Source organism: Pithys albifrons, chromosome 3 (genome assembly GCF_047495875.1).
Source record: "Pithys albifrons albifrons isolate INPA30051 chromosome 3, PitAlb_v1, whole genome shotgun sequence".
In the NCBI taxonomy this organism is placed as follows: Eukaryota; Metazoa; Chordata; class Aves; order Passeriformes; family Thamnophilidae; genus Pithys; species Pithys albifrons.
In genome coordinates, this window is record NC_092460.1 from 70,772,804 (window position 1) to 70,790,863 (window position 18,060).

Here is an 18,060-nt window from a genome sequence, read left to right on the forward strand (position 1 = left end):
ATATAAGAGGAGAAACTACTTCTTTGAACTGTTGTTTTCAAATTGTATATAATCATTGTTCTTCTGAGAATTTATGGCTTTTGCGTATAACTGTGTAGACTCTAATCAAAATCAGGGTAGTTTAGACAGATAGTAAGAGTTTGTTTACTGTTCTGCTCCCTCTTCCACCTGTGGGAGATTTTCCACATTACAACTGCAGTCAAGTGTCCTGTATCAGCATATCTTTGTCTGCAGGCAGCAGCTATAACACTTCGAAGATCTTGCTTTTTGAGAGAGAGAGAGAAGCATACAGATATAGATATATGTGAGCTTAAAAGCAATATGTAAAAATTGCCTTTATTCCATGTTGAGCTAAAAAGGGATAGAAAATCTGCCACAGTACAGGTGTAGTATATTAGATCCTTATGGCTAAATCTGAGCATTTAGTTTCAGGATTAAATAGTTGAGTCAGTGCTATGTTTTCTTTCCCTTTGAGGAAGGGTATTTTAACTGCTAAAGGAAAAGTGAGGTGCAGACCAAGAATCCCCACTAAGAAACTAGTCTTCAGATTAACTTTTTAAAATGTCTCTTGAATTGTTCTGCTCTTTTTGGCTGTGTTTACTATAGGGTTATGGTGACTGAGAGTATTGCTATGTGCTAAATTCAATTGCCTCTACTGTTAAACTCTCCTATACTATTAGACTGTCATCCTGTGTGCCTTTGGCCATGCAAACACCAGAGCTCTCCCAAGCTCTGCTGGGCAGCCCTGGCTGACAGACTGCTGGGGGCTGTTCTCAGTAGGCATGTGAACATTAACATTACTGTCCCCCATCCTGTGCCAGCTGTCAACCACCTCTAAGCAGACATGGTGCAATCTACTTACAAGGACTTTCAAGCTTGAGACTTTGTATTTCAGTGAGGCAACGTTGGAAGATCATAAAAAGTAAAAGGCACTGAATCTGGAGCTGAGGTTATTGGATATAAACTTCAGTGGGAATGTGGAAGGACAGTGTAAGTGAAGGGCTGCTTTCTGTGTAAAGAACATATACATGATAACATTATTCCACCCACATACCTGAGAAGGAGCTTTGGTTATTGCTGTGCGTGGGGAAGAGGGGGAGCCAACAACAAAAATCCCCTGTCTGGAGTCTTCAAACACCATTGGTACTGTTTGTTTTTACACCAAGGAAAGTAATAGTATTAATGTGTTTCTCTTGTCTGTGATACCACTAGTAGATTAAAACTACTTGGATCAAAACTAAATTTTTAATGTTTTTTTCCTTGAAAACTTGTATTCGAATTAGTAAGCACATTTGTTCTAGTTTGTAGTAATTGGTTCTGAAAGAATTTAAGTAAATCTAATGCAAAGGGAAGTTAGGCATCTGTGGCAAACATGCACAAAGTAGCCAAAACTGCCTCATCTAAGAAAACCTCTTTAGCTGTGGTATCTTGCCTGTATGCATTAGAGAAAAACTTTTTTTTTAAATAATATTCAAAGAAAATAAAAGTAGAGACAACAAACATTTACTTTTTAACTTCCCTTCTGTTCTTCACAGTGCTAAAAAATGTGCTGGAGATTTCTATCCTTGCTCTTCTATTAATTCCTCCTATGAACCATCAAGAGACAAGAGTGTTAAAGATTCAGTGTGTTGTGTGCATTATTGCAATGTTTGTGTAAGCGACACTGATTTCAGTGACCCTCACCTACCAAGCATATTTCTCTCCTGTGCTCGTCCTCATTCATTTTTCCTCATCTGGAGGATTTGAAAGTGGAGTAGACACAGCTGTAAATTCTCCAAGTGCCGGGGTGTATTCAGGTGGGCCCTGCACAGTATCAATGGTTGACTAAATAAAACAAAGCAGGTGGTGCAAAGACCTGTCTTGCATTATGTTTCTAGTTGTTGTTCTTAAGATGTTCTGTTCTTAGATTTTGATGTTCTGATAGCAGTCGTTGCCTTTGCGCTAGTATGTGGTTTGGGTCATTGATGATGTGGAATGTACTACTGCACATGTAGGGTGAGGAGAGTTATCTGTATGATAACTGGAATTCTTAAGCTGTATTCTTTCTGATCTGGATTCCTCCTGTCCTAAAGTAATAGGAAGAAAAGAGCTTATGAAAATGAAAATGAGCTCCACAGTGATCTGCAGTACAGAGCATTGTGGGCAAGATTAAGATTACATTAATGAACCAAACATACATACATTGTGTTTAAAGAAACACAAACTAAAAAACCCCAACCAACCAAACAACAAAAACAGAAGTGAAAAAACTGTTCCTGTTCAAGTGTATCCAAGGTGATGTATCATGCAGTGCATCTGAGAACCGATGTACAGAAAAACTATATTAATCAAATTCTTTCAGTGCAAAAGGCTGTGTGTTTTTTAGTTGGACTTCAGTTCTTCCAGTAGTGTCAACGTATCAATACAACGACACGTAACTTGTCAACATTTTATGGCAGTTTTGAATTGGAAGTTAGGAACCAGCAAACTGCATGGTGTAGGTAGAGAGGAGAGAGCTGTTTAGATTAACTAGGTAGTCTGCTGATTAGGTGTTGAAACAGTAAACTCTGTTATTATCCACTCTGTATCTTTACTATCCATGAATGATATTCCCCCCCCAAAACACCTCTTGTCAGAAATAGTGCTTTCCTAAAGCATTATACCAAAACCTTTAAATGTACTTGCTTTTTAAAAGTTGACTGAAAAAAAAGTTGAGTTTTTACATGCTTCTAGAAAACAGTGCATTTTCATATGTGTTCCTCTTTTTCATCAAAATGTGGAGAGGTGCTTGTCACTGCATGTGATGTGGTGGTCTCCCATTTCACTGAAGTTGGAGGTGGAATTGGGGGCTTCTTCCTCTTTTTATGAGGTGGAGTGAAATACAGTCATTGCCTTTACAATCTAAACCTCACCTTGAAGCCTGAATTTAGTTAAGAGAATCTGATATTGTTTGTGTTGTTTAACAGGTTATCTAATAAAAACACAGTAAGAGTGCAGGATCATGGTTCTTTCTGGATCAGCTTTTCGATACAGTAGTTGAAGAACAGACTTTATTATGGGCCACTTGAATTTAAAAAAGTCATGGAGAGGGATTTCCTGAAGCAACTTGAATTTCATACTTCCACCTTTGTACCTCATAACATGAGCTTGATAAGATGGGGATAGCTTCCAAAGTTATTTTATCAGCCAAACAACGTTTTGGGGTTAGCTTGCACCAATTTAGCTTCCTGAAAATTCCCAGCTGGAATATAGTAACCGCTTTGGCCTTTGGCCTACTTCACTTTGTTAAAATGCTGTTTGAAGTGATGCAGTTAAAATAAGAGACAATTACTACTTGAGTTTAGAGATTATGGTTTTGAGGTGTTGTAGCAATTACAGGAACATGGACCTTATGCCTGTGGAGCTAAAGTAAGATTTTTCTAGAAGGCGATAAAAAAACAAAATATTAGGAAATTATTTTTTTTAAACTTAAAAACAAAGAAACACATGCTCATGGATAGCTTTTCTGGGCTTGCAGATTTCTGTGAGTGCTTACATACCTTATGAAGTGAGTTCTCCAGGTATCACAGGTGAAATCACTAAGGAGTTTAACATGAAAACTCTGAGTGGTTTCCTATGGAGAGCAAACAATCAAAGACATTTTGAAGTGTGCTGAAATACTAGTCTGTTTTTTCCAAGAATGACTGGGAAGAAAAGCAAAGCAAGTCTCAAATACCAGCTGCGAGGTTCTAAAGATATTGATGATTGCATTAAATACTACATGTTCTGATTTTTAGAGCTATGTTAAAGAAAGATACTGTATGAAGCTCTGATTCTTCTAAAGTTATGACACATTTCACATCCCTTCTCCCTTGTGCACAATAAAGGTGGGTAGCTGCTCCTTGGACCTGCTACGTGTCCATACCTTTTTTCTTGTTTTAAATATTTTTCCACAAAAAGGACAGTGTAGACTTAGTTGTGATGCCACCTGAACAGAAGCCTCATAAAGAAAGGAATTGCTAAATTGGTTAAAAGACTCAACAACTTCGTTACAGGACCAGGTTCTCAGAAAAGATGAGAGATGAGTAAAAGGCCACCACTCTTCCTAATTGCTTCTTATATTCAATGTAGTCAACTTTTTTATCTTTTTTCTTTTCTATAGCAGTACAAAACTGTGTTGCTGTTGGTCAAAGGGACAAGGGAAATTTGGTTTGGTTTTTTGTTTTGTTTTTTTTCCATTTAAAAGGCTTGTTTTTATTTATCAGCGGACAATGAGAGCTAATGCATATATTTAGGCAGAAGTAATCTCTAGTTTTCTGTGGGGTTATCTGACAGTTGTACTCCACTGGGGGGCTGGGGGTGAATGTGCAAGTATTCCGAGGTTACAAGAATTTCCCTTGTGATAGTGTTGTGAACTTACAGATAAGGCTACAAGAAGCAGCTGAGCAGGAGTGGAAGCAGCATCTGCTGTTTCTGAGTGTATCTGAACCTAATGGTAGCTTTTGACTCTTCCGTGTTTTCCTCCCTTTCCACTACTGTATATAACTGTATTTAGTTGTTAAACATCTGTCCAGAAGAACTGAACATTGAACATTTTTCTGGTGGAGCAAAAACACTTGTTATTTGAATTGCTGCTAGTAACACTAGCAATTCAATGATACTTCATTGCAATGAATAGACCTAAATTACTGTGACTAAACTCGGGATCATAACTTGACACTCCTGTGTAAATTTAATGTAGATAGAGATTGTATTCTTGGATAAACTTTTCAGCTAAGGTAAATCCTGAAATGAGAATGAAAATGGCTAAGCAAATTAACTTCCTCCTCCCTATCTTTTTGTTGTAGTTTGGGATTATTATGTAAATTCTCTCCCCTGCCACTAACTGCCCATACCAGCAGTTAACAAAAGAAGAAGTTAACTGCTGATCACTTGGATGGGGGCAGGTTTGTCTCTTTTGTTTTGGGGGACATCTTCCCATTCTTAGCTCGGTGGAACGCGGGAGCAGTGGCTGCCGAGGAGGGAAGCTGCTCTGCTGGCACTGCTGGGGCTTCTGGCTGAGAAGCTGTTTTTCTCCTCGCCGCGGCTGTTTCTCCTGGTTCCTGCATCTGGGATCCCGGGGCCTCTGTTCCAGTCTGGCCACCGCCTGCACCGTCACGGCCTGCCTGCCCCGGCTTTTGCAGGACACGTGGTGGTTTCCCACTTTCAGCTTTCTTTTTCCTTCATCTGGGACAAGAGACACAGAGTTCATCTGGGAGCTCACCACTCGTCTGTCTCGCTGGAGAGGGACTGGGAACTACTGGGAACTCACTCTGCAGCCAGCCGGACTGTGACATTTGACACTGCTTAAGTATAACTTTCCTCCTGGAGGAAAACCTGCTGGGTTTTGTTGTTGGTTTTTTTTCTTTCTCTTGTGGTGTTGGGGAAGCGGTTTGCACTAGTCTGTTTATATATAGCTGTTAAGAACAGTTATCCTTCTTGTATGAAATTCCTTTTTTCCTTAAATTTTATAAAGAGTGGCGTGATTATTGTGGAGAAGGCCCCGTGCCCCGCTTGTGGGTAAACATTTTGGGTTTTTTTCCCCTCAAACCAAGACACTTTTAAAGTCTGGTATATCTAAGATTCAAAGTATGTACCTTGAAGTTTGCAGCTGATTCAGCAGCTACAGTGCATTACATGTTATCAAATATCCCAGCTGAACAGTGTACTGTGTGTTACTGTGAGTTAGCTTTACCTTGACTACAGGACAAAAACTGTCTTCATGATCTAAGTCCTGAGGGAACTGGCTTAATAACCCAATATGCTTTTATTAGCCAGCGCTGTGACACTGCAGAGAGCAATGGTATCCCTCAGAAGGGATAGCTTTTAGATAGGGTAAAATACCAGACCATGAAAAGGGTAGATAATGGCTTTAACTTATGTTCCTGTTCAGCGGCTTCTTCATGAAACTACTCCTGAGGTCTTCATTGTTTTGTGAGGTATTTTTTTTAAATCAGTCTAATTTGGTTCTGTCTACTTCAGTTGTAATCAGAAGCTCAGACACTTCCCCAGTGTTTGATGTTTGGGGGCTGGTAGGTGAAAAAGACGTTAAGCATTCTTTGAAATTGAGAAAAAAACAGAATTATCTGGAAAATTGGAAGCCCTGATGAAAAGACAAGACTGAAGTTCACAAATGAATTTTGGAGCAGAGTTTATGTGGGGGTTTCTCATAGCTGCTTATGCAATTCTAATACTGCATCTTGCATAAATAAGAATACCCTGATAGCTCTCTGAAGTGCAGATGTGTGCCTGTTAAGGGCATACAATTCATGTAGTGGTTCTTGTTCAGTGAGTGAATTAGGGCTGGAGGCTGGCTATGTGTTTGTTTTGGTTTTTTTTTTCCTTTGTTTTAGGAGTGTTTTGAACTGAGCCTCTGAAGGCCAGTAGAATTAATGCAGTGGAAGAATAATGACCAAAAAACCCCAACAGAGAACCAACCCCCTGCCAAACACGTCTGGAATTAAAATTAATAAACAGCTCTCTCCTGAGAAAAACTAATACCCAATATGGATTTTTCTGAAAGCTGATTCACTTCATGATCCAGTTGGGTGGAACTTCCCTTGAAGCTTCCCTATTCTGTGGTTAATAATGTTTTATTGCTTTCCCTGTTTGTGTGTTTTATCTGATGTAGTGGGCCTCAATAAGAGGGCATTTAGGTGATAAGGGAAAAACAATAAATCTCTGTTTCCAGGGCAAAATATCCTTCAGTTCCCTTGTCTTGCAAAATTATTTTTAAAACTTCAGTTGTGTTACACATGAGGATCTGTTCTCTCAGCTGACTGCAAAAAAAGAGGTGTAGTCCAATAGATAAGCAAGATGAAAGCAGGTATTACCCTGTTTCCTTTTTGCCTTAACCAGTTTTTATGTTTTGGGGGATACACAACACACTTTCTGTTGAAAACATAATTTAAGAAAAAAGGACATTTGCATATTGTCATGCTTTTCAATGTGCTATCAACATTAATCTTAAACTGAATGCAAAACACTGTACCAGCTACTAAGAAAATATTAACTCTATCCCAGCCAAAACCAGGACACAATATAAAATCAGTTATGTAAAAGGCATTAAAAATGAAATAGGTAACTTGATATAAAATGCTTTCCTTCTTTTGCAGAAAACTTCTAAGTTATATTCTTATTTCCTTTAGGTTTTTCCCCAAGGAGCAACCTGCTTATATGAAACAAAATACCAAGTGTATGGATAATGTGTCCAAATGCGTTCTTACTGTGAACGAGTTGTGATTTTGTGTGCTTCTGTAAGCTACTATAGTAGCAGGTATAAGTGTAGAAAACTCAGACTTCTCTCAGTTCATTACAAATTTTGTAATAAGAAAAATAATTTTTCAGACACAGGCTTCGTGTCCTATTGACCGCAGACCATTTCAAGCAGTGTGCAGGCTGGATGCATCAGACAAGCAGATAAAGGTACATTCCAGACTTATTTTTTTAAATAACTTCACTTGTAGGAACATCAAGTTATGCTGCAGCCTTTTATTCATATGTTTTGAGTTAAATAGGCTTTCCTAACAAAATTATTACTGCTTTAATCTTTCTGTTACATACTTGAAATTAGGAATTATTCTTTATTATTTTTTCAAAGCAAGTGTTTACAGTAGTAATAATAATTATAAAGCTGCTGTTGCCTATTTCTGGTATCTTAGAGCCTTCTTGATATATTCAAGAATACAAGTATAGTTATTGGTCTCAAAGGGTGTTTTTAACTAGGTTTTGTAAACAAATGCTATACCAATTATCATGCAGTATTTTCTTTTTCTTTAGCTGAGATGAATCTTCTATATTCATGGCCTCCAATTCCCAGACAAAAACACATGAAGGCTAGAGGAATCAATTGATGCTGAACCTTGTTCGACCTAAATATCTGAATTGTTTTCAGTTTTCGATTCTTCTGCATAAAACTGATATGGAGAGTAGTTTATCAAGTAGCAAAATAAAACTTCTGATAGATGCTCTTGAAAATGTATATAGAAAGATGCTGATAATTTTGCATACAATTTTGAATTTTGTGGTGAAATTATGGTTATAAGTAGTTCTTAACCTGATGGTTTTGTATTTTGTGATGTTTAGAAAACAGGCTCCCAATACCCATTTCCTGTGCTTCTTGAGGCCCAGGCAGTCATCTATAAAGGAACCATACTGGCAACCACAGATGTTTCCTTCTCACTGAAGATAATGCTTGCAAATTTTATCTTCTTTATTTCTAAAGAATCAAGGAAGCAGCTGAAATAGGTTAAACTGAAATTTCCATTTGGAAGAGTATAAAGGCTGTATCAAAACATAGTTTGAAAGGTTCTCTGTACAACTGCAGTGTAAACAGGGGGGCAGAGAACAAGGGTCCTGCTCTGAAAAAGAGGCACTGGAGCAGTGGGAATAGGTAGAATATGTACCAAGAAATGCAGGCAGGGGTCAGCAGCAGCAGCGGCACTATCAGGAGCTTTCTCTTTGTGATACTCGAAATGCTAATAACTTCAGGAGTTCCATAAAAAGCCAGGTTTTAGGAATGAGGACATAAAAGTATCTAATGCAAACAATTGCAATGTAGCTACTGATGTAACTTTATAGTATGAAATAAAAATTGTATTGCTTTCTTTTTTAAGATGTGTGAAAAAACCCAATGCTGTATAAAATCCATAAGTTACTTTATTCTAGAGGAAAATTTGATGTGTTTTAATTATGAGAAAGCATGTGAAGTTGAGTGGCAGTTCAGCGTTTTCCGAAGCTGAAGGTTTTGTATTCTGAACAACCAAGTTAGTTCAGAAAAACTTAGCGTACAGATTCTGGATGAAATCTGGTGCACAGCTTTGGGACACCTGCTGTGGTAGTCTGAATGATTTTTTTGGTCTTGTGAAATTAATATGCATCTCAGGCGTTGCCAGTAATGTATCAAGATGCAAGGTTTTTTCCATTTCATGAAAAAGAAATGAAAAAAAAATCCAAATCATGAAGTCAAAGTGGTGAGATTTGAAATGGTTTCTAATCCTTCTGTTTGAACTTACTTACTGTGTAGACCTGAAGAGTCTTTGAATTAATTTAAAGCCCATGTGTAGTGCGATTTTTAGATTGGATTGACTTTATTTTACAATACAGGTTTGGGTTCAAAAACAGCAAAGGAGAAAGGAAGAAGAAGAAGCCTGTGGCTGCAATAAGGAAACTTACAGCCATGAGAAGATGAGAAGTTTTGTGAGGTTGGTGGTCCATGTAGTTTCAAGCATTTGAATTGGAATATTCGAAATGTATAAAATCAACTGTTTAAAACATACAGCCTCAAAATTGTTTAAAATTAATTATATTTTAAAAATGGCTTAATTTTAATCACTGTAGCTTTACTTTTATCATAGCTGTAATTCCCACGTGAGTACTTAGAATAGCAAGCAATAACTAATGGGCAACATATTTCTTCAGTTGAGCTCTGTGAAAGTTGCATTTTTCAGCAGTTTTGACAAATTCTGTGTTAACTTGAAATAGTATTTTATGGCTCGATCACATTTTAACAACATAGATCTTTTTCTTTGGTTATTTAAACAAACATCCATTTCTCTTGCATGTTATCATATGCATTGCTGGTGTTCCTCTTCTACCATCAAAGAGTTGTAGTCAAGAACTAATTTTATTCTAGTGAGTTTGAGAGGGAGCAGTGAAAATAACATCTGTTTTAAGAAACTTTATCTTGTCACATTTGCTACATTGTGTAAGGATTAAGCTCAGGATTACACAGATGAATTTCACTAAATAGTGCTAATCTAAAGTCAATCTTTAATGGAATGTATGAAATACACAGAATTGTTGAGATTTGATGTGAAGCAGACTTCACTACAGAAAAGATAACTGGAGGTAAATTACCTTTTCTGACTCTAACAAGAAAATAATTAAGACTCACCATTATGAAGCACTATTGATTTTGGTATTTTTAACTGTATGGAAGCAGGTTATAACATCTTTCACGCATTGCCATGAAAGCAAAATTGAGCATTCCAGCTTAATATATGGTATTAACTTTTGTGGAAATAGGTTTTCAGTTGGTTTTTTTTTTGATGTCTATAAGCTTTTTGAAGCACTGTAGCATTTAATATAGGAAAGATGATATTCATTATGGAAGTTCAGGTTTTAATAGCAATTAGAACTTGGCTTATGTGCACAAAATAAAAATTCCCTTAAATATGAGTAAAGTTTGTTTGGGTGTATGTACTGTTAGCCCAGAAATTACTTTTGTAATATCTTTTGTTCATCTTGCAGAAGAGCTGTATGTCCAGACAGAGGCCCATTAACAGCAAAATTAAGCAAGGCTGTGAACAAAAAATACAGTAAGTTGGTATTTGTCCTCCATTTGCTAGAATTGCTGTGGTTTATTAAGGAACTCTAGAACTTCTTTTCTTGATGAGCCAATTTAATTTTTTTTTAAATTGCTTACATTTGTATAAAAACCCAATTACCAAGTAATAGAAGCATGGAACTTTTAGAACAGAATTGAAGTGCGTGAAACTCCTGTTCTTATTTTACTGGACAACTGCCTCTTCAGTTTCAGTCACAAGTGAAATGGATTTGGTTTCAGCCTCAAGTGATTTTCTGCATCGGGCAGTTGGGGAACAGCTAATGACTAGTTTTTATTTACAGGAAGCTTTTTGGTGAGAGTTCAGACACAGCCAGCACTTAGCTGTGTTTTGGAGCTGCCATTTTGAGGGGTGTATTTAATAGATGCTGTTTGCTAAGTCTGTTCGTAACTGAGGAAACTGAGCAGATAACTGAGGAGGTTAAAATGCTTGATATCCAAAAAGCTGTTGTGAAGGTTCATGCATTTTCATTTTACTCAGTTTGTATGTAAACATTGTAAATGCACTTAAGATACACATTTTTCATTAACCTCCCATTAATGATTTTGACAAGCAATCAAGAGCTAATATTCTAAAGTTAAGATCAAAGTTTTGTTCCTTATTCCACACAGGTAATATTTTGTATTGCAAACGAAACAAGAAAGCTTTGTCCAGGAAGATGAACAAGGTTGGTTCTGATAATGAAACATCTGTACATTTTCTTTCTTTAAAGCATTTTTAAGACTACTTTTGTGCTTATTTTTATGGTTAACTTCCATTTGTTAATTGTAGTGTGATTGAAGCTTTGTTATTTTGTCTCTTTTTTGTCTTGAAGTAATTAGAACCTAGTGCAGGGATCAATTCTCAGATTGAATTTAGTTTTGTGGTTGTAAATGTTTTCATTTAGATTATGATGCTACATCATAAGATCCTGAACCCTGTTTTCATCTATCTTCACCAAAGGAAGATGGTTTCAGCTACAAGCTGCCAGCCAGGCACCACTGTATGAAGGTTTTCACTATTTACATGAAAATGCCTAGATGTAATTAACCACGCAATTTGTTACATGAATAGCCGTGGACATTATAGTTTGCATCAAGTTGGGTTTTTTTTGTGAGATTACTGAGAAGAATGTTTGTCTTTCCAGGTTTCTTGTTTAGTTCTTAAAATTATAGCCTATAAACTCAGGATAATCAGATGGCACAGTTAAAAGAAGATGTAAAGGCTCTCTTGTTTGTTCCTACCATCCCTCCTTTCAAAAATACTTTATGTCTCTGGAACATAAGTTTTTGATCAGTGCTTTCTTACTTGTGGTTGTACCAGTAAATTTATTTGCATTAAACAGTTTTATGCCGTAAATTTAATTCTGAAGTGTAAATGCCACTTCTCTTTTACATGAATTTTGAAAATCTGGAGGCAAAACTGTGTTTGAGTCCCTGCTTTGCCTACTGCCTTGCTTCATCCTGTATAGTAGCGGCACATCGTGTGTATTTTCGGAAGCTCGTGGCCTGAGTTGTCACTTTTATTTGGTGCTTATTGCACCATGGTTCTCGGATACTTTTACCTCCAGTTTTCCCCTTCTAAGTCAGGTATTTAGAAATTTTCGTCTTGCTATTTTGTAAACTTAAAGATTCCTTTCATTCAGTGGAAGAGGTTTTGAACTGGAAAGACAGGGCTTAGTAGTAGATTGGTCTCTAATTTGACTTCATGGTTGGTGAATGCTTTCATACTTAGTTTCACTGATTTATTCTGAAGTGTTTAATAACATTAATGTCTCAAATGGTACTTTGTTGCAAAAAAAGGTGCATAAACAAAAGTAGAACCATTAACCTTGAGGAGGAGGTACAGGGCTGAGTTATCCAAAGAAATGTTCAAAATTTAAAAGGAAGCATTGATATAATAACAACCACCTCATAAGGACATTTATGGAACATCTGGATAGCTTTTGTAAATGGGGAGAGAAATGTTCATGTTCAAAATTCATAATATTCTTAAAATAAAACATAGCTAAAAATTTTTTTAGGCAAAACCTAAAATTTGCTCACAGATGAGAAATAGGTCATGTTCCCAGCAAAAGCAGCTCTCTGTGCCAGTTTCATGCAGCATATGGATCGTGACTGCATATTGAGACACATATTTTTATATATCCCATTATGAACTTAATTTTTCATTTTTCTGAAAGAAGATAATGGGAGGAGTCTTAAGTTCCTCTTTTTAAATTGCAGTCAGAGGGAATGAACAGGAACGTTTTAGTCAGATTTGAGGTGACATAAACCCTTTAGGTGCTGTGGCAGAAATGGGTCAGTGTAGTTACGTGTCAGTCTGGTAGTCAGGGAAAAGTGTCTGGAGGATTATTGTTTGGTTTTGGGTTTTGGTTTCTCCCTTGCAGCCAGCCTAGCACACGGCAACAGAGTTCACTGCTCACATGGAAAAGGCAACGTGCCAGCACACAGTGGACAAAGCGGATTCACAGAATGTGGGCCCTCTCTGGGAGGGCCCAGTAGACAGACACATCAATCAATCTTCAATTTTGTAATGCTGCCCGAAGGCAAAGGAGAACCACAGCTACTGACATGTTTTCTTGTTATTGAAACAAAACATTGGCTGGACTGCTGTGCAGGTCTGAAGGTGCTAATGCTGTACTTACTGTGCTGCGTTAGGTAGCAGAGATCGGAATTGTGCAGTAGTAAAGATCAGGCTCATTTATTCATAATTTCTGTATGGAGCATTAAAGACTTTGCTTGGAAAGCCTATATAAAATATAAAGTTTATCTGCGAAGAGCAGGTGTTGGAAATTCAGAGACTGAATAGAGAAAATGTGTGTACTGTAGCTGCAAATCTCAGCATGTAACTATGGACCTGTTATGGTGCCTGCTTTTTATGAGCTGAAGTTTCGCTGACTTAATTTCAGGGCATATTCATGTATTTAATGTTTTTTTATTTTGGATGCCTTTAATTCATAGTTTATTTCTTGTGTAGCCCAGAAGACAGACCTGCTGGAATGAGTGCATCAGAACTAATTTCATCGGCACACTTCTGGCCAGTGATAGCAGTGAAGAATCCTTTTTTAGCTGTAGAAATGACTGGTTAGTGTATACTAATGCTTCATATAAATTGATGGATTACTGTGTTGTAGATTCCTTTAGTTCATTCTGCTTCTACCTGTATATATACTGCCTTGAAATATTTTTGATGTTTGGCAGGGCTTATATTTGTTGATGAAGAGCAATTAAACATTTTAAAATGAGTACTGCAAGGGCACACCCCAATTTCTGTCATGTGTTCAGCATCAGAAGGACACACATATTTTGATCTCATTGATTTAATAGGAGTTTTGGGTTTAGTTCATATTTAAATTCCTTGCTGAACTGTAGCCTTGCAAAGGCAAGGCTTTAGCCCTGTTCTTACAGTAGCAGTTATTGAATCAGTGAACAGTAAATATCCTGGTTTGTATCTTCTTTGTTGTTGTTTGTTGATTCCCAGGGGAATACTGTAAACATCCATGAAGCAAATTTACATTAAGCAAAATAATTAATTAAGCCTAATATTTAAGAATGGGTGTATTAAAAAAATGTTGGTTGAATAGATGGAAGGAAAAGAACAGTCTGAAAGATTATTATTTAGGTAATACGGACCAAAAAAAAGTACTATATTTTTGGCAGTTGGTAAAAGTCAAAAACTTTTTGCCATGCATGCAACAGAATTGTCAAGGGTGCAAAGTTTCTCCATTCTTCAGCTCCCTAGAAGACACATTTCATTTCCTTATTTGCTTTCCATTCCATCTGCTTAATTTATTTAGGACCTCTTTGTTTACTGTGAATGTGTTTTTCCTCTAAAGAATACTCATACATATTTCAATGATGACTGTTAAAAGTTCTAATAGTTAAATTTAGTTAAATTTAAAGAGTCATTTGATAGAAGCAATTACTGAAATAGAAAATTGTCATAGTACAAAGTTACTTGCTGTAACTTTTTATATGAAATTTGTTTTTCAGTATAGAACTCACAGAAGTCAATGTAGGGATCAGACAGAAGAGACAAGAACTGGAATTGTCCTGTTCATCTGTGATTTCTGGAGTTGAAAGGTGTGTGTTTTGGATTCACAGTGCAAAGGATCTTGAAGTTTGGAGTTGGATTAATTCATATTGCTTCTTAGATAAAACATTATTTTCATAAACTAAAGAGTTTGTTAAATATCTGTGCATTTGTAACTTGGTGTTTTTATGTCAATAGATTCTTTTCTGTAGGTCTTAATACTTTTTTGGTACTCATAACAATCATAGCAACTCCACTGACTTGTGCATCTTAATGTGTCACCTTTTCACATAAATACGAGTTTGAATCTATTTTCTATTTGGAAGTTAAAGCTCAATGTGCTTTTTAAATTATTTCTAATCAGACCATGGTTGCTTTAACATCAGTCTGATTCTGATTTCCCACACCAGCCTATACTCTCTTTCATGGCTTGGTTCTATCACTTCTTTCTGTAATCATTTACAAACAAATGCATCTAGAAAGAGCTAACTGAAGTTTTGTCAAGTGAAACAGGGAACATAAAATAATTTTTTTGGCCAGAGAGCAGATGTATGTTAAAACATGCCCTAAGGATATTTTCATGAATACAATGCAGCAACACAAAAATAACTGATTTTAAAATAACGCAGTAGGAAGTTCGTTCTCTTTATGATCCTAATTTTGCTACGTATCTCTTTACTCTCTCTTTGGCATAAAACCAGAGACTAAAGACAAAACAGCAAGTAGAGTTTTTTTAATTATAATAAAAATTGCCTCTAGGATTTAAATAATAAATTTAAATATTTTTCCTGTACTTTTCCTTATAGAAAGTTTCATTGCAACTCAGTGATAACTTGAAAATTGTAGGTTTATTTATAAGTAACCTGATTTTGCCCAAGGTTTGCTGAGGGAGGTTTGAGTAAGTATGTGTTTATTTTTTTTATTAAAAAACCCCAGCTTATATTAAATTGCCATATAGATTTTCTCTCATTTTTTCTGCAGAAAAGGATGGTGTTCTGCTGAAGTACTAAATCATATTCAGCATTTTATTTCCAGTAGTATAACCTACTACTTTGGAGTAGACTATTGCTCTTCTGTGTTTGGCTTTGAAGAAAGCCAAATGTATATTGCTTGAACATAACATATCTTGTTCAAACAGTTTGACTAGATCAGACAGTAATATGAGCCTGAAATTAAATATGAACAGGAAAATTTTGTTCACTGTCACCTTTGTGTTTCTCTCCAACTGTGATGAAGTTGGAAGTGTTGTGGTTGCCTAACATTTTGGTTTTGTGCATTGCTTCCAAAACTTTCTGCAAGCAGCTGGACCAACAAATGTTACTGCTTTTGCTTTTCCAGAGTTCCTTTAATGTCGTACGGAGCTGAAGCTGAGACCTTTCTTCTCACTTCTACTGCAGTGGCGGGGTCAATTCTTCCAACAAATATCAGGCCTTTGGAAAACTTTGGTAAACTTTTTTTTTGTAAGTTTTATTTATAGCTTATGTGGAATATTGTTAAAATATGATTCTCAGAAATCAGAGCATGTAGTTACACTTAACAGGGGGAACCCCCCCTGCTTTTATGCAGTTTGGTACTATTTCAAAACTAGCTAGTTCATTGCTGAAATTGGAGTTCAGAATATGAACCATCCACCCCAAAGCAGGTGTAACTTATTCATAGAATAACAGAAGATTAAAGTACAAAGTATGTAACTCAATTCCATTCCTAGTTTCAACACTTCCTTTTCTTTTGTGCTCTTCTTTTCCCGTTGTTCAAGGATAAATCTCATTCTGATGTATTACGAATGGCTTGATGTTTTCTGTGGTATATTGTGCAGTGCGAGGAACAAACTTTCCTGACAGAGAGGAGCATTAGTCAGGAAACAGTGATGTGTATGGATCTATATCAGTAACGCTACAAGCTCTACAAGGCAAAAGCTTGCAGAAGTACTAGAGCTATGGGATCTGTCAGGAAAGTAGCAGAAAACATGGAAGGAGCTGCCTTCCTCCAGTTATTTAAATAGTCTCTGTCTCCATTCTCAGCAAGAATGTAGTTTTTCTCCCAACAGACTGCACAAGTTCAGAGAAACTGAAAGAAAGGATTGCTATTTTTTTAAGGCTACATTTAATACCTTCTTTGAATTGGGAATTACACTGCTTTCTCTTGACTAGTAGGCAGACTTGTTCTTGTACTTCCTACTAAATTACGCCTGAAACATCACATCATAAGCGTTTTTATTTTTTACACTCCCCTTATCTCTTGGTCACACACAAAGTGTACAGTTTTGCATCCCCCTTGAAGAAAATTATCACAGATACTAAAAGTTTGTAATGACATGTAACATCTGACTTGGTTTCCTGGCTATTATAATAGGTTTGAAGATGTGGTTAGTTTGAGACAGCCACATGTTGCTGAGTAAGTGCTGGCTAACCACTGTGAAGTCATTTTGCAAGAAATTCATTGATGAGACTGTTACAGTAGGTACCTGAAACAGTGTCAGTCACCTGAAATTCCTTTGGAAATTCTTTACTATCATGTTATTTTCTTTTAAATACATAGTACCTTCTATACAATTGATGCTGTTGGTTTTCATTAGCTTATGTCCTATGAGCACAAGTCCTATGAGGAAAGGCTGAAGGACCTGGGGTTGTTTAGCCTGGAGAAGAGCAAGCTCAGGGGAGACCTTATCACTCTCTACACCAGCTTGAAAGGATGTTGTAGCCAGGTGGGGATTGGTCTCTTCTCTCAGGCAACCAACAGTAGGACAAGAGGGCATGGGCTTAAGCTCTGCCAGGGGAGGTTTAGGTTGGATATCAGGAAGAAGTTCTTTACAGAGAGAGTGGTCAGGCATTGGAATGGCCTGCCCAGGGAGGTGGTGGATTCTCTGACCATGTAAGTTTTTAACGTGAGACTGGAGGTGGCACTGAGTGCCATGATCTAGCAATCAAAGTGGGGTTGGATTAAGGGTTGGACTTGATGATCTCAGAGGTCTTTTCCAACCCAGCTGATTCTATGATTCTATGTGATAATTTGATTAGTGGACATGTAAAAACCGAACCTGCCACAACTGGGTTTTTTTCCCCATGTTATTTTGTGTTTGCAAGGAAGATCAGAGGACATGATTATATCCTGTGCTCTTTTGAAGGCTAGTGAAGTGGTTGTGGAGTTCATTCTCTGATCTTATTGTTTGCATTTATGGCACTGATATGTGTTTCATTCTGCTAACAAAGTGGTAGAAAGAGTCTTCTTTGCTGTTAGTTACTTTCCTCATTCATATCTTTTATATAATTGTTTATGAATACGCTAAAAAATAGTGCATTAAAAGCATGGGAAATAATGTTATAAAGAGAGTTAGAATCATGTGTTTGCGATGTCATAAATTCATTGCAAAATCCATAGTAATGTTTCTTAGCATGTTTCTACTATTTGTGTATGAAATTGAAGCTGTAAAAAAAAATCCTTTAAACTCTACATTTTTGACGCGTCTTAAAACTTATACAAATTATGAAACAAATTGATGGACATCTCAGGAAATAATTTAGTTCTGAAATATTAAATTCACTATATTTACTTATTTTCATTAATATTTAATTTCTGAGCTGTCCACCATAGGCTTTCATAGGTATACCTTTGCAGTGAGTATAACCCTTTGCTTCCCTGCAAAAATTTTTGTCAGATTGTAATTGGCATGAACTAAAGGACTGCAGAATCAACAGGAGAACTG

General features: G+C 36.7%; 1 protein-coding gene across 4 annotated transcripts in view; it reads left to right on the plus strand.

Annotated features, from left to right (window-relative positions):
* SCAF11 (SR-related CTD associated factor 11) overlaps positions 1-18,060 on the plus strand; it is a 45,961-nt gene that overhangs the window by 18,138 nt on the left and 9,763 nt on the right. For 3 of the 4 annotated variants that reach the window (XM_071552344.1, XM_071552345.1, XM_071552346.1), the window contains 8 exons: positions 7,345-7,422; positions 9,103-9,200; positions 10,249-10,316; positions 10,955-11,010; positions 11,230-11,325; positions 13,302-13,408; positions 14,318-14,407; positions 15,696-15,802. In XM_071552344.1, coding sequence (XP_071408445.1) covers positions 7,345-7,422; positions 9,103-9,200; positions 10,249-10,316; positions 10,955-11,010; positions 11,230-11,325; positions 13,302-13,408; positions 14,318-14,407; positions 15,696-15,802 — 700 coding nt within the window. The remainder of the gene's footprint in view (positions 1-7,344; positions 7,423-9,102; positions 9,201-10,248; positions 10,317-10,954; positions 11,011-11,229; positions 11,326-13,301; positions 13,409-14,317; positions 14,408-15,695; positions 15,803-18,060) is intronic. The other variant, XM_071552347.1, reaches the window with a different exon arrangement.